Source organism: Octodon degus, unplaced genomic scaffold (genome assembly GCF_000260255.1).
Source record: "Octodon degus isolate 3935 unplaced genomic scaffold, OctDeg1.0 scaffold00070, whole genome shotgun sequence".
Classification (NCBI taxonomy): domain Eukaryota; kingdom Metazoa; phylum Chordata; class Mammalia; order Rodentia; family Octodontidae; genus Octodon; species Octodon degus.
In genome coordinates, this window is record NW_004524646.1 from 6,276,719 (window position 1) to 6,293,103 (window position 16,385).

At 50.5% G+C, this 16,385-nt stretch overlaps 1 protein-coding gene across 3 annotated transcripts in view; it reads right to left on the reverse strand.

The window, feature by feature from the left end:
* Nucleotides 1–16,385, reverse strand: part of Slc24a4 (solute carrier family 24 member 4) — a 188,642-nt gene that overhangs the window by 39,023 nt on the left and 133,234 nt on the right. For all 3 annotated transcript variants that reach the window (XM_004635160.2, XM_004635159.2, XM_004635158.2), the window contains exons 3-8: nucleotides 11,043–11,119; nucleotides 7,479–7,553; nucleotides 5,165–5,249; nucleotides 4,373–4,476; nucleotides 3,611–3,685; nucleotides 177–202 (exon numbers count right to left, since the gene is read on the reverse strand). In XM_004635160.2, the coding sequence (XP_004635217.1) occupies nucleotides 177–202; nucleotides 3,611–3,685; nucleotides 4,373–4,476; nucleotides 5,165–5,249; nucleotides 7,479–7,553; nucleotides 11,043–11,119 (442 nt within the window). The remainder of the gene's footprint in view (nucleotides 1–176; nucleotides 203–3,610; nucleotides 3,686–4,372; nucleotides 4,477–5,164; nucleotides 5,250–7,478; nucleotides 7,554–11,042; nucleotides 11,120–16,385) is intronic.

The following is a 16,385-nucleotide window of genomic DNA, read 5'->3' on the forward strand; positions in this document are numbered from 1 at the left end:
GAAAGGATAAAGTCAGGACTACTTATGACAGCAGCCTTTCCCAAGTTATACGCTTAAGTTTATAAAAATGATTCTAAAAAAGATTCTGTAAAATCTACGAAGGAAGATGCTGGAAATTAATAGCCCTTTCCTCCCCCACCAAAAAAGTGATATAAAATAAACTTAAAGAAACTTACCACACAATTTCTTCATCATAGATAAACTAGAAGACAAAAGAAACAACGGGAGACCCATTTATTCCAAGTAAAGAACAATGCAGACCCTGAAACACTCACAGTGGCCTTGGGCACATTTTACAGGAAGCAGGTCTCCTGTGTTTCTTGCCAAGCAGGTGCTTATGCCGCTGAGCTATACCCCCAGTACCCCTATGTGTTTCTCAGTGACCATGCTCAGCCGGCAGCCAGGCTAGCTGTGTGCTGTGACCTGTGGCCCTGGCCTGATGGGGTCTTCCCAAGAGATGTGGCCTGGGCTTTGTTACTGTCTGTGCTGCCTCTGGGGGCTAAGTGGGAAGGAATCTCCCCTCCTCATGGGGACAGAGTTGCTAAACTCAAGAAATCTCAGACTGAAAGGCATCTATGTGTTTATTTCAGTACATATGGGATGTGTGTGTGGTGCATATGTGTGTGGTAACTCTTCAGAATTCCAAAGCAAAAGATCCAGCTTGTAGAACAGAAGAGGAGTCACAGTGGGGACAGTGGCACCACTCACTGTGAGCGTTAAGTGGAGGTGTCAACTTGCCTAGCCCAGATGGCTAGTACGGATTATTCCTGGACATGGCTATGAGGGTGCTTCTGGAAGAGACTGACAATTGGATCAGACCAAGTAAGGAAGGCCTGTCCTCACCCAACCACCTCATCAGCTGAGGGGCAGAGAGACCAAGAAGGCAGAAGAAAAGTGATTCTGTACTTGTGGTTTGGCCCTGTCTCCTCTGCCTCTGTCTCTGTCTCTTCCTCTTCCTATCTAGGAGCCAGAGAACCTTCTTGCTCCTGCTGTTGGACTTGAGAATTCCAGAGACCTTGGACTTTGGACTCCAGGACATGCACCTGTATACCCCTGAGTTCTCACACCTTTGGCCTAGCCCGTGCTACAGATCTTCCCCAGGTCTCTAGCAGGCAGAGAGCATTGTGGAACTTCTTACCCTAAAATCACCAGAGTCAATACCAAACAAGTCTCACTGCTGGTCCATACCCCTCACATCCATCCATCCATCCATCCATCCATCCATCCCACTATCCATCCATCCATCCATCCATCCATCCATCCATCCATCCATCCATCCCACCATCCATCCATCCATCCATCCATCCATCCATCCATCCCACCATCCATCCATCCATCCATCCATCCATCCATCCATCCATCCATTTCTTGCTTATTAGTTTTGTTTCTCTGGGGAACCAACTAATTAATACATTCAATGACTCCTACGCAGTATCTAGCACAAGGCACAGATACATTCTCTTTCTTCGGTTGGGGGAGGACTCCATGATGATCATCCCAGCATCCTCCAGTGTGGGCAGGAAGATTGGGGGGAACCTGTTCCCATCCGTCTGATCTTGGACACACATGGGTCCCGACATATGCAGCCAGGAGAGGCAGGGAATGTTTTCTGGACTTAGGGGCCCACTGGGTCCCTCTCCTGCCTGTCATAGTGGGCAGGACAGCCAGAAGCTGGTTCAGGAAGTCATTTCTGAGAAAGTCACCAAGTCAGGCATCTTCGACAGCCTTCCGAAGGCAAGGCTCTGAGGAAGGACCACGCAACACAGCAGATGCCTAGACCATCTCTGCAGAAGCGAGGGAACATTTACAGGGATAGTTTTAGCACTTTTACCCCAAGGGGGGCCACTGGCACTGAGTGGAAGTGAGGAACAGATGTGAAGTGGTGTGAGGCACATGAGACAGTTCTCATGCGCAAACTTTCTCCACATTTGGCACGTCTTAAATGTCCTGATAAATATTCAGTTAACTGAAAAACAATGACCTGAACCTTGAACTTGACTCTAACTTACAAATCAAAGTATTTTTACAGAGTTTTAGAGAATGCTGAATTTGCTAGTAAAGTTACTGTCCTGTAAAGGATGAGTGTATTTCGGTCTGTTCAGATTTTTAGCAGGAGCCACTCACTATTTTGGAAACATGCCATGCTGCCAGCACCACCTAGGGCTTCGGCCTAACCCGATGGACATCTGTCTGCATTTGCAAATGAATTCAGAGATTGTGGGGCAGCAGTTACTTCAGTGGATCCTCTACCGCCTTAATGCTGAGACATTTATGACTGAGAGATTATTTTACTATACATGAAGTTTATTTCTTCCTCATGGTACAGTTGGGATACTACATCAGCTTTTTTTGGTTTGTTTGTTTATGTATTTGGTACAGGATCTCACTATGTAGCTCAGACTCATAGTGATCCTCCTGTTCTCAGCCTCCCCAGTTCTGGGATTACAGGCGTGGCCATCATGCTTGGCTACACTGACTTTTTTTGAAGTTGTCTTTAGTAGACTATTTCACCCAGCACTTTAATTTTGGGGATGTGGTAGGCAGCTCTAAGATGGCTCACTGACTCCACTGGCCGGCACTCATGCCTCCTGATTGTGGGCCAGACCAGTGACTTCTTCTAATAAAGAGAAGGGGGCTCACTTGTGATGTGAGGAATAAAAAGACTGTGGCTTCCATCTTGGGGTCTTGTCACTCTCAATCCGAGGGACAGCCCCCTGCGAGCCACACTTTGGGACCACGGGCAGGGCCCGAGGCCAGCCAGTAGCCATGTTTGGCCCTGAGCTCCTGCTATGTGGGTTGACACCCCAACTGCACGGACCCTGCTGAGGCACTCCCAGATTTCTACCCCAGTGTTGATAATCTTAAACTGCCAAGTTCAGGGGAAATTCATTACCCGGCAGTAGCTAACAAATACATGGGCCTCACTGTCATATAAATTGGCTGCACATCTCGTGAGGTTGAAAAATGGTATTTCTTACTCTAAAGTCTACATATGCCCTCATGCCAACACTTCAAAGCTCTTTCGGGTCAAGAATATTCCCCTATGGATGATATGTTCCTTGGCAGTATGTCTCACTGTCATGTGCCATGATGTCACCCCCCACACTAAAGGATCCCTGGGACCACTGATTGGGTTCCTCGGCCTTTTCTCCCTTTCTGGCTCCAGCCTGGCTTCCGGCTGCCCTCTCTACTGACTCCCAGCTGTCCTTCCGCTCTTGCTCTTTGGTGGCAGAGAACCCAGAGAGCTCAACTGAGATCTTGGTCTGGCAAAAGAGCAAATGGCCTACAGGGGATGAGGAGGGACTCAGAGGAGCACAGTCACTGAGGTCCCCACAAGGACCATACGGCATGTGCTTTGCCCTTTCCAAGACCTTTGTGCCAGGAAGCTGGTTCCTGGATTCGTCTGATAGCCAAAATGATGTCAGGAGTGGGAAGGGGAGGCAAAGTGGAGGCAGAGGGGTCTGTGGGCTGGCCACTGTGACCAGAGGGCAGAGCCAGCACATGCCATTGTTGACTATTGGCAACGGAGTTAGAGACCGAGACAAGCAAGGGTCTTGTGCCTTTGTAGGGTGCTGGGCAACCTGATGCCTGAGGCCAGGGGGTGACTCACTGCGATAAGCACGATGACAGAGAGTGTGTAGTACACGGAGTCTCGGCACACGGCCCACCATGTCAGACGGACCACCTGCAAGCAGAGGTGGCAGCTGCTATAGGCTGGTGGCCGGAAGTGTGCAGTAACCACCCAGACCCCTGCCAGTGCAAGAACAAGGCCCATGGGCTCTCTCAGGTCACCCAGGAACCTTCATGGTATTTGTGGAAGAGGATGGAACCTAATAATGTTCTCAAGCAGGAGTACAATGGCCTTAGTCCTCTGAGGTGATGACTGAGTGCACTTTCAGCAGAAGCTAGCCAAGGCGGAGATAGGAGGTGCTGCTGGTCCCTTTCACAGTCCCCTTTGGAGCGATCAACCACCCACTGAGCCAGGCAGGGCTAAGTGTGAGCCTGTCTGCCTCTGCTGGACTGTGACGCTACGGAAAAGGCACCACCAACAAGCCAGCTTCATGCCTGCAGGAGGCCGAAGCTGGTCTCGCTAGGGGACAAGGTCACAGCAGCACTTGTGTGTGATCACCACCAGTGAGCCTGGGGACTGGCCAAGGCACGATACTACTCATGCCCGTCAGGCCTCCAGAGTATGCAGGGGAAGGGACATGGATGACACTCGCCCCAGGAGCAGACCAGCTCAGAGGGGGAAGCCAGTGCCTTGGAGTGGCCAGGGTGGCCTTGGCTTGGTGTCCCACTGCCACCCTTCCAGAGAAGCTTGTCTCACACAGAGCAAGCACTGCCGCTCTGGGCTGCCAGGCCCTCCGCCCACCTGGCCAGCGAAGAGCCCACACACTCCGATGATGCAGAGGATGTTAAACACCGCGGAGCCCACGATGGTTCCCACCCCGACATCTCCGTGGGTGATGAAGACACCTAGAAGGGGAGAGACAGGAGGCTGGTGTGGTGGCACACACCTGTAATCCTGGCACTCTGGGAGGCTGAGACAGGAGGATTGCAAATTCTATCCAAGCTGGGGCAACTTAGCAGCTTAGCAAGACCTTGTCTCAAAACAGAAAAAAATAGAAAAAGGGCTGGGGATGCAGCTTAGCGTGGAGGCCCAGGCTTCAGCCCCCAGCACAGTCATAAAGACAATAAAACAGAAAGAAGGAAGGCAGAGACATACATCCTAGGCTCTTGGCTACATGGGCTGGCCCACCTGTGCCTCACTTTCCCCACACGGAGCGAAGTAGGTCCTTAGTGTCAAACACAGCACTAGGAATGTAAAGTGCAAAACCAGCCAGGAGGGACCGCCCAGGCAGCAGCTCCCCAATGCTTCCAGACTTTGCACAGCTCTTTACAGGTGCAATGGCATAAAATTCACCTACTTTATGAATATAATCTAGTGCCTTAGGCAGTGCATGGAACTGTGTCCCTCAGACCGGGGTCTAATTTGGGAGCATCCCCATCATCCCCAAAGGAATCTCACGCCCATGAGCACCTGCACCCTGAGGAACCACCGAGCCACTTTCTGTCGCTCTGGCTTCCTGGGTCTACAGACAAGGAGCCCAGGCTCTGAGCTAACAAACGTCCCGCCGTTGTGGGCACTGAGCCTGCATCTTACCGATGATAGAGGCAAACAGCTCCGGAGTCGAGCTTCCCGCAGCCATGAATGTGGCTCCAGCCACATCTTCACTGAGATGAAGTCTCTGAAACAGAAGGAAACCTGGGCCCTGAGAGTGTGCCATGGGGCAGTGGACCGGACACTCGGGCATTCAGGGGGCTGGGATGTGGGAAGCATGGGGAACTGAGCCTGGGTCGAGGGGCAGGGCCACCTCTCCTCCCTGAGCACCAGCCGCTCACCACTGGGTCTTCAGCTCAGAAGTCCCATCCCTCCCTGAGCGGCCTACTTCCTGTTCCTCTCTTTGCTCCTGACTCAGTAATGTCCCCTTGGCGAAGCCTTTCCTGGAGCCCCAGAGCCAGCTGTTCCCTCCGTGGCCTGCTTTATCTTTCCTTATTCAAACACAGATCGGAAGATGAGGGCACGTGGTACACACACTTGCTTCCCACTGGACCACGAGGGCAGGGATCCTGTCGTCTTTGGATTCCCAGCTCCACAAGAGTCCACCAGTCCACAGCTCCCCAGGCTGTGCTGTCTAGTACCTGTCTCCAGGGCCCCGTACAAAAAGATCAGGGCTGTGGAACTTGGTCCCGGCACATGACTGACTCTTGCCCCCTGGATGCCTTTGCCATGGCCAGCTTGGCACCCAGCTGCTCACGGAGACTCAGAGCTCCTGTCCCCAGGGCTGATTGGCAGGAGACAAGGCTAGGGACACTTTGGCCATGCCCCTGTGCTCGGTGAGGCCACAGTCAGGCCCTGAGGTCTGCACTCTGATGTAGAATATGGACTGAGGCTTGCTGGGTTCCTCTCTAAGTATCACAGGGCAGGCCTGGGTTCTCGGGCCACCAGGAAGCCCTGGACCAGCATACCCTCTTCCCTGAGCAGCTGACTGCAGAAGGGGCCCTGAGTCAGAGCTTTGGGCTAGATACAGCCTGGGATCTCAGCACTGATCCCCAAGGTGGAAGCCCAAACACCTGAACCCCACCAAAAAGTAGGGTCCCTCAGAACAGTCTCTGCCACCAAGGCACCTCCAAGAGCTTTCAGAACAATGCAAACTGCTCTACCTCCTGTCTTCCCTCCTCCTGGCCTCTGCCTGGCCTGTTCCTTCCCCCTAGAAGGTCCTTCTCTCCCTGCCTGCTTGCTGAAATCCCTCCCGCTTCTGAAGTCTGGACCTCATACCACCTCCTCCTTGAAGCAGCCCCAGCCTTCTCCCAAATACTGCTGCCCCTCCTTCCCTTGGGCTTCTTATCCTCTGATGTCTCACTCATCCCCTTGGCCTCATAGGGGGCTAAAACCACCATGCTTGCTCACCTCTCCATCCTCAGAGATGCAGGTAACCCTGGAGGGTCCCTAATACCCAGCCCTGGGCCTCAACCCACCCCTCCAGGGGCTTCTCTCAACCCCAGGGCTCAGCCCTGCTGCTGCGGCACCCCAAGGACCTCGGCCTAGCAGGAGTCTGCCTGTCCCTGAGTGTCCCCTCTAGGGGCAGCCACAAAAGCAGCCCACAGCCCACTTCATGGGGTCCTCGGGGGTTCCCCGTGCGTTAGCATCTGGTGGCTCCATCTGAGGGTGGGAGAAGCAAGGGCAGTGGGGGGAGGGACAGGCCTCTGTGTACACTGCCAGGTCACCATTATGAGGACCCAGGTCCAAAGCGACCAGTCTCAACTCTGCAGTGATCTGAGCTCCCCAGGCTGTGCTGGCAGAGAGTGAAGTCTTAGGAAGCCCCTGCCCCTAACAACGCATGCTCCCAGCTCAAGTGTCACCACACTGGCATGGCCTCAGATCACGGGATGTAGGGTGCCAAGACCTCAATGAAGGGTGGTTCCCTTCTCTGGCCAGAAGACAAGACTGAGGCAGAGGGAGGAAGCAGACTCAGTCTTAGGCATGAGGAAAAATAAAAAGAAAGCTAAAGAATAACAACTAGAGGAAGAATGTAGCGGCTTGCAAAGGTTGGGGAAGGGAAACCCGCTGCCACAGCTCAGCATGCCAGGGAACCAGGGAACACAGGACCCCACCTGTGGCCTGCCCCCAACCCCCTGCAGGGTGTGGGGAATGTACCCACGTGAGTGCAGGCCTGCCTGGGCTCCCTCACGGGTCAGGACTGGTACACGTGGTGCACTGATGCTAGCATTCTGCATGGTGACTTCACACTGGCTTCAGGGCCACCTCAGGGCCAACAACAGGGGCTTGGTGTGACAGTCTTCGCCACCAGATGGCCCCCCACACTAGCCCTAGCTTTCTCACCCCACCATTTACATGTTATCTGTCCTCTATCATTTCAGGGCTTTGCCAAAGGTCCCAAATCCCTCCCTCCTACCTCACAGATCTTCTCTAGAGATGGAACGAAGAAGTCATCGCACACTATGGCCAAGGCGTAGAACATGTAGAGAGCCTTTGAAGGAATTGAGACAGATGGGGTCAGTCTGGGTCCTGTCTCTGAGGGGACATGTCACCCAAGCCAGGCTGCTTGGACAAATGCCAGGAGACAGGAAAGCCTCCAACCACGGAGATCTGCTCACTATTTCCACAATGACAGATGGGGAAGCTGAGGCCCAGAAAGCAGAAGCAGCACTCTGAGCAGAGTAGGAATAACAACACAGGCCATGTGGCTTGTGAGCCTTCCGCTCGGTGGTGCTGAGACCAAGTAAGAAATATAACTTGGGTCTCCACTCCGATCCCTGGCACACCGCTTCCACAGCCCTTGGACCTCAGGGGTGGTGAGACACTCTTTCGTATGCTGATGAGATGGTAGGTAGCCGGGGCCCCTACAGAGCTTCGGGGTGACCCTGGTCACTGAAAGGCCAAGACAGAATTAGAGGGTTGGGGCTTCCAGCCCCACTGTCAGGGGAGTAGACAGAGGCTGAAGGCTGAGCTGGTTAGCAGTAGCCAAGGATGGCTCGGTCCTGCTTATGTAATGGAGCCTCCATAAACCCCCCAGAGGACAGGTTTAGAAAAGCTCTAGGCAGTTGGCTCACAGAGGTCCCTGGAAGGTGGCAGCCCCAGGGGGGCATGGAGATTCCACTCTTTTCCGCCACCTCACCCTGTGCATCTCTTCCTCCTGGCCAGGCCTCTGTACCCTGTATAACATCCTATGTAACAAAGGAGAAATAAGTACATGTCCCTTGAGCTCTGTGAGCTACTTTAGGACTGAAGAGGGGGACGTGAGGACCCCATGTGCAGACAGTTAATCAGTGTGGCCCCCTGGCACAGTGTCTGATATCTCCAGCGAAGGCAGGCTTGGGATTGAGCCTGTGGCCTTCTGGGCCTGGCAATGCCTCCAGGGAGATGGTGTCTGCACTGAACTGAATCCTGGGGCACCCAGTTGGTGTCTGCCTAAAAGCATCCTGGGTGTGGGAAACCCTACATACCGGTGACCAGAACACGCCAGTGGGAGACACACTTTATCCTCCCTGGCCGTTCTTAGAGAGACAGCTCTCTTATCTAGCACCAGAATCTATCCTTGAAAGGCCAGAGAGAAAGAATCTTCTAGAATCACCACTTCATGGGTCTAAAATGCTAGGCATCTTGCTGGCCCACTTCATTTGTCATGAGGAGTTTCCTTCTTCTCACTTATCTTCCTCACCCTGCTGGAGTGAGTGGCTGCTCTGTCCAGAGGGCCCAGAGCCCATGTGAAGACGCAGGTCATTCACACCGGGAGAGGTGTGCACACAGCTTCCTGGGCCTATGCCTTTCACTAACTCTCAGTTTCTTTATCTGTTTAATGGTGAAGTAAGAGCAGATGGGTACTTTTAAAGTGGTTTTCTAGCTAGAATCTCTGCCTGTTCTGTCCATTTCTCCATAGACACCCAGCTCTTCCTTTGTGCAGGCACTATCGTAGGCAGCAGGGTGACAGTGGTGAGGATGCCAGGAAAAGCCTGTCTCTTGTGACTTAACTTAGTGAAGGACAAACACCAACTGGTAATGATGAATCTGTAACAATCCAGAGACAGCAAAGGCCCTGAGGCAAGTGTGTGCCTGCTGCTGTGGAGGAACAGTAAGAGTGGGGAGGTAGAGAGTGGATAATGTGAGGCTGGGGGAGGGGCCAAGCTAGGCTAACAGGAAGGAGATGGGTTTTACTGTGAAGAAAGGTGTTCATGGCCTGTTGGCAAAAAAAAAAATGACCAGGCCAAAACACTGCTTCTCAACAACTTCATGATGATGAGCTGAGATGGAGTATAGCAGAAGATGCACTAACTATGGCCACGGCACCTGAGGCAGGTGTTTCCTAGGGTCCGAGTGTGACTGTGCCTGGATTTGACTCCTTATCTTTTGGGCTGCAGCAAAAACAAAACCAAGACTGAGGCTGAGAGTAAGGGGAATGAGGGACAGAGAGAGAGAGCCTGACCTCAGTCTTGTGAGGCTGACTGGAATTCACACCCACAGCAACACCACTTCTCAGGCAAAGTATGAAAAGCTTTGTGGGGCTGCAGACAAAATGGCTGCCTGGCTGAAGCCTTTCTGCTAGCCAATGAGGAAAAGTTTCTTTGTGAAGGGCCAGGGTGGAAAACTGCACTTTCTGGGCCAGTCTTTGTTGTGACTGCTTTGCTCAGGTGGATCTGAGGATCCCTAATATGGGTGTGGCTGTGTTTTAATAAAACTTTATTTATAAAGCCAGGAAGTAGGCTGGATTTAGCCCTTCAGCTATATTTGGTAACCCCTGCTCTAAAGAGTGTCTATAACATCACTGAGATAGAAAATAAGAAAAATTTTGTCACAGTCAAACCAGGACTTTCAGAAGTCAAAGTCCAAGGACTTTGGGAGCAGTTGGTTAAATTCATGCTCCTTTAGTGAAAAGTGAAGGAGTATAAAGCCAAATACTCTGGAAACATAACTTCATTGCAGAAAAAAAAAATACAAAGGCCTATTGTTAAAAACATACATCATTCTAAATTCTCATTTTCACTGGTGGCTTGTTCTGTTAATTAAAAATTCATTCATTCTTTATTCTCTGATTGTTGCTCTCTGTATGAAAATTCCATATTCCATTTTCTTAATTATCTCTTTAAAAATACTAATATTTGGTTGGGTATAAATATATAAGCAGACAGCTCTAGATGGTTGGCAAGTGTGCTGTGGCTGATTTGAAGCAGAAAAGTCAACCTGGATCAATGTTTCCCCACACCATTCAGTAGAGTCCAATAATAGTTCCTATAAAGGACTAGAAAGTAAGTACTTTTGGCTTTGTACATCATGTTGCCCCTGATAAAACTGTCCTGCTCTGCCACTGAAGCTCAAAGGCCATTATGGCTAGCACAGCCATGACTGGGAAGAGACTATGTTCCAATAAAACTTTATTTATAAAAACAGGGTGTTAGATCTGGGTGGGGCTAGAGTTTGTCTACACTGACCCAGGCAGGAGACCTGTAATTTAAGTTCAACTCAAATTCCTTTTTGAGCGGTTACTTGAACTCTTCCACGTGTCATCAGGGTCTGACTATGAGGGGAAGTTTTAGAAGGGTATAAAAGATTTTAAGTACAGTTACACTGACATGGTATACTTTAGAGGTGGTTGTGGGAATCGTGGTGATCCACATACATGGAGGACTCACGTGCCAGCTGGTGTCTAACATACTTGGACACATGCCCACCCAGGCTTACACACAGGGAATAGGTGGTGACATCCCTGTCTAATGAAAACAGAAAATGGGGCATGGGAAAGAGCCCCATTCTGCGTGAGCTCTGGGGCCACCAGCTGTGTGTGTGACCTGGGCAGGTCACTAAGCACATTTAAAACATGGACAAAGTGGACCTTTCAGTATCTGCTCTCCTCTTAGAGCTGCCAAAAGGCCAAACAGGTCTGGGATGTGCATGGCTCTGCCACACTGTGTAGACAGTCTTCCCCACCCAGAGCTTAACGAGGTCACAGCCCAGGAACACCTACACCGAGGATATGCAGCAGGACAGCTCCATGTTGCCGCTCCTTATTGGAGAAGAGGTCCGCGGGGAACTCATGAATCGCTGGAAGAGAAGAAAAGATAGCAGAGTGTTAGGCGCCAAGGTCCTGGGACAAACTTCATGTGAGCCTGCAGAGACCACTGAGAAACGACAGAGCCCATCCGGCTTAACAGAGCAGTGGGAGGGGCAGCTGTTTCTCAGTCAGGGGAACCAGTGCTCTTGGGTAAAGCTTCCAGATATGGCAAGTCCCTGACTCACAAATGAGTCCTGCCTCAGGGGAATGTTCCTAAATCAGATTAATTCCTGAGTCCAGCAAAGTCAGTATTATACACCTTTGACACAAATATACAATATAAGCATAGAAAAACCAAAAATATACACAAATCTGTAAATAAGCTCTTTACTTTTAAGCACAGTAAGCACACATAGTTCAACTGTGACAGTGTCCAGCAGACACGTGAGCTACTTCTGCGACTTATTTGCATCTACAAATGTTGGTAATTTGAAGCCCTTTAGTATCTGTGAATGCTTGCAGCACAAATGCTTGCACTCTGGGGACTCTCTGGTGTGTGTACAGATAGTCCAGTACCTTAGCATCAATTAAGTTTTAGGTAAGTTCTGTCCTTGGTAAATACAGTCGAACTTAGGAATGAGCTCTGCTCCTGGAGAATGTGTGTGAATTGGATATGTTCATAATGCAGGCACTTGAGTCTTCTACAGCGCACCCATGAGAGTTTGCATCTCAAATGTTTCTAAGTGGGGGACTTACTGTAAAACATTTTGCATGCACCAGGATGGCTACAGCCCCAAAGACAGACAATAACAAGTGTTGATAAAGACGTGGGGACAAGGAAAGCCTCATCCATTGGTGGTGGGAAATCGAAATGTGACAGCTTGGGGCTTACCACAGAACCCAGCAAATCCACTTCTGAACATGATCCCGGGTAACTGAAAACACACGTCCACACAAAGTCTGCTCACAAAAGCTCACAGCTATATTGTTCATAGTAGCCAGAAGGCGGAAACAAGCCAAATCAAATATGTAGGATTTGAGACCCAACTCTCCAGCTCCTAGCAGCTCTGAGCAACTTGTCTGCCCCAGAGTGCTTCTGGGTAATGGAAAGCTTAATCTTCCCCACCTGCCCTAGCTCCTGAGATGAATGGGGAGAAGCCACTTCCATGAACAAATTCCATTTCTACAGTCCCCAGTAAGATATTCCCGAACCTGTACTGCTCCATATCATACAGAAATACTGGATGCTTCTGGAAGACAGTGATTCATCCCACCCGGTTCACCACTGCCTCCTCAGTACCCAGATGAGGCCTGGCACAGAGTAGGTTCTCAATAAACCTTAATCAGTTGAATAGCCAATGGTAAAATACTAACAAAAATAACAACCTAGGTCATCTCATCCTATTAGAATGCTCTTACCCTTGTCAAACATCTCATGCCTGGAATGCCACCAGGTTTATGGTAGGAAACTGAGAAAGCCCTGTTAAATAATGTCCAGGCAGGAATTCCTTATCTGGAAAGAGAATTTGATGCTAAACCCTGAAACCAAAGGTGTCCCTATTCTATGGCATTTTTTTTTTTAACATCAGAGTTATGCAAGAACAGAAAGCAGCAGTTCCTCAGGCGCCCAGAAAGGTTCATACTTTGTAACATGCATTTCATGAGGCCAGGTGTGGTGGCACATGCCTGTGATCATGGCACTTGGGAAGCTGAGGCAGGATGGTTGTCATAGGCCAGCCTGGGCTATAAAATAGGTTCAAGGCAAGCCTGGACTATGTGGCAAGACCCTGCCTCAAAAAACAAAAACAAAAACAAAAACAAATCCAAGGGCCATGAAGGTAGCTCAGTGGTCTAAGGGCCTGCCTAGACAAACACAAAGCTCCAGATTCAATCCCCAGCACCACATGCCATGCAGAACCTGCCCCGGGAGCACTGAGCTGGCCACCAAGACCAGGTGTGGTGGCACACACCTGTAATCCCAGCACTGGGGCGGCCATAAACAGGAGGATCACTACAAATCTGAGCTGCATAGTGAGATCCTGTACCAAATACGTAAAATTAAACAAGAAAAAGAAAAAACAATTGTTGAAAAATAGATTCTTTCACTTTTCTTTTTTTAAATCCAACTTCTGTAACAGAATCTCTGCTATCAGTCCAAGGGCATGCTTTGTTTCAAGGTTTGTCTGCACATAAGGAATTATAAAAGCAAACCTAGCGTTCCTCTTGCCAGGGTCTTGTTTCCAGAGAAATGTGCATCTGGGATGTTTCAGTGCAGATCAATAGACATTTCTGCCATGAGAATTCGAGACATTTCCTGATCTCCAAGCCAGTGCTGTGAGAGCTGGTGATTCATCCAATCCTACAGATTCTTTAGAGTAAGAATCAAGCCGCGCTGCCTCTCTACCTCTGAGGCTATATCTGTCACCTAGCCTTCCACAGGCCGAGGATGTGGGTTATAAATGGCTTTGCCCTTCACAGCGATGGACTTCTCTGTCAGCCCTGTTGCCTTGCTCTGTACCTCGGAGTGCATGCCGGTGACCACAGAGGACAGCAAACACCATCCATGATGGCATGGCCATCCTCACTATGGGTGGCATGACCTGGCATGGACATCAAAGCCTGCAGCAGGCAGAGGGCCACTCAGCCTCCTCAGCTGTGCTGATTTTACCAGAGAGGACTGCGGGTGACCTGCAGAGCTCCTGGCTGCTTCCCGCCTATGCTCACCCAAACTCCTAGCACATTCTGAATCCATGAGGCGGGAGCTGTGGCCACACAGGCCTCTGCTTCCAGGGGGTGCTGGGCATACGAACCAGAAATCCTGCTGCACCGTGGCTCACAGTCCTGGCTCAACTACTGGCAAGCTTGTCAGCTGACTCACTTCACCTCTCTGGCTCTCAGCCTCTGCAGCAGCAATAGCTGGAAAAATGTAGTGTGAGGGCCGATAAGACAGCTCAGCAGACTAAGCGCCTGCTTAGGCAAGTGCAGGGACCAGAGTTTAATCCCCCATACCACATGCCCCCCGGCCCTGACCCTGGGCATGCTGAGCCAGCCACGGAGACTGGGCGTGGTGGTTCACACCTGTAATCCCAGCACTGGGGAGGCTGAAAACAGAAGGCTCGCCATGAGTCTGAGCTGTGTAGTGAGACCCTGTACAAAATACATTTTTAAAAAAATGCAGTGTAATGACATGGCCATCCTCACTGTGGGTGGCATGACTTGGCATGGACATCAAAGCCTGCAGTAGGCAGAGGGCCACTTGGCCTCCTCAGTTGTGGGCTGGTACTGAGACCAGTCCACTCACCTTTTTAAGACAAAATCCTCCACAGAGTGCAAGGTTTGTTGGGGGATCCTGTCCCTCTACACTTGCCACCAACAGCAGCAACTTGAAAGTGTAGACAGGTCACATGTCCAGCATAGAAGCAGACAACTGAGGCTTCAAGGGGTGCCTCTGTCTCTTCAACCTCTGTGACCTGGGCATGTTGCTAACAGCTCTGGGACGTTCCCTCACCTAGGAGTGGAGATCACAGTGAGTCCTGGTGCTGTAAGGATTCAGTAAGGTAAGTCGGAGAACTGTCAATTTGTACAAGCATCCTGGCTCCACGGCTCCGCAGGATGGAGGATATGATGTATGAAGGCAGGAGAGAAAACAAAAGTGGCTTCGAGGGGAAAAGAAAGAGAGACACAGAGAACAAGAGAGAGCAATAGGCTGCCCAGGCCACAAGTGGGAGCAGTGTCATTGCCTGTCCCCAAAGAGACCTCTGCTCTCCTCCCACTGCCTGCTCTGATCAGAAGCTCTAGGCTGTCTCAAGGGCGTGATGCTCACATCTCTGCTGCCCAAATCCCTACCAGGGAGGAGGGAAGGATCAACCAGGCACACACATGGCTTTCGAGGTCATGCTTAAGCTTTTAAGCTGCAGAAATCCAGGGCTGGGGTGTAGGGAAGGGACAGATTTGTCTGCAGGGAGAGCTGAGATTAGGAAAGCAGGGATGATCCCAGAACCCCACAGATTTGGGGGGAGCAGGGAAAGGGGATGGAGGTGGGCCAGAGGAAGGAACCTACCCTCTGAGGTTCTTGCCTTTGGACCCTGATACCCAGAGGGACCTCTCCACCGCTGTCAGTCCTCTACATGCCCAGCTGTCCTTACACGCAGTATGCCTCCCTCCCATAGGATGCTCCGGACCATGTGCAGGGCTTTGGGGGTGCTGAGTGTAGGTCTTTTCTCCCAGCTGCTCTCCTGAGGAGGAGAAGCCTTAAGGGCCCTGGAGTCAAAGCATCTCTAATCCCCTCACATGCTAAGAATGTCAGAGTCCTGAAGGCACACTTGAGCTTTTTTGTGTATATGTGTGGCAGTGGTACTGAACCCAGGACCTCCATGTTGAGCCTTCTACCCAACCCTTTTTTGGCAGAACTGGGGATTGAACTCAGGCCCTTGCACTTGCCAGGTGAGCGCTTATTCTACTGAGCTATCTCCCCACCCCCTTTTTATTTTGAGACAGAGTCTCATTAAGTTGCTCAGGCTGCACTCAAACTTGCACTCCTCTTGCCCTGGCTTCTCAGAATGCTGGACTCACAGGCATATGACATCAGGGCCAGTGATATTTAAAGGATTGTTTACATACCAAAAGGCACAAAACAGTCCCAGGCTCGAGTGCTGACCACTGAAACCAGACTTGACGGTGCATGTCTCTAATCCCAGCGTTGGGGAAGCTGAGACAGGAGGGTCACTATGAGTCCCAGCTGCATAGTGAGACCCTGTATCACATAAATAAATAAATAAATAAATAAATATTTTTTAAAGGCACATAGATGATATTCTGAATTAATGTTGTCCCTTAGAGGCCTTATAGTTTTGCCTATATTGTTGCTGGTTCTCAATATGAATGAATTTATTCAATTGGTATATACTTTACAGATTCTGAGCTTTCCGGGAGCCATCAAACGAGATTCTGTGTACCCTTGGCATCTTGGGCAGGGCAGTTTCATCTCAGAGGGTGACCTAACTTCCGCAGCATATCACAGGTGTTCAGAAAGCAGCAGGCTGTGCTTTGGAGAGCAGTGATGTGCATGGTGTCTTGTAGTCAAGGTCACTTGTTACTCAGGACCCACTCACACAGAGTAAGGCGTCAATCATTATGGATCCTGTCACTCACTTCCCTTAGTCTCTTTGGAATACTTAATAGAAGTGATAGTTCCTTATTTACATAATAGTGAATGTGTGTGTGTGATGGGATGAGTAGACTTATCATCCATCCATGCATCCACCCACCCATACATCCATTCAGCCATGCATCCACCCATCTATCCATCTATCCATC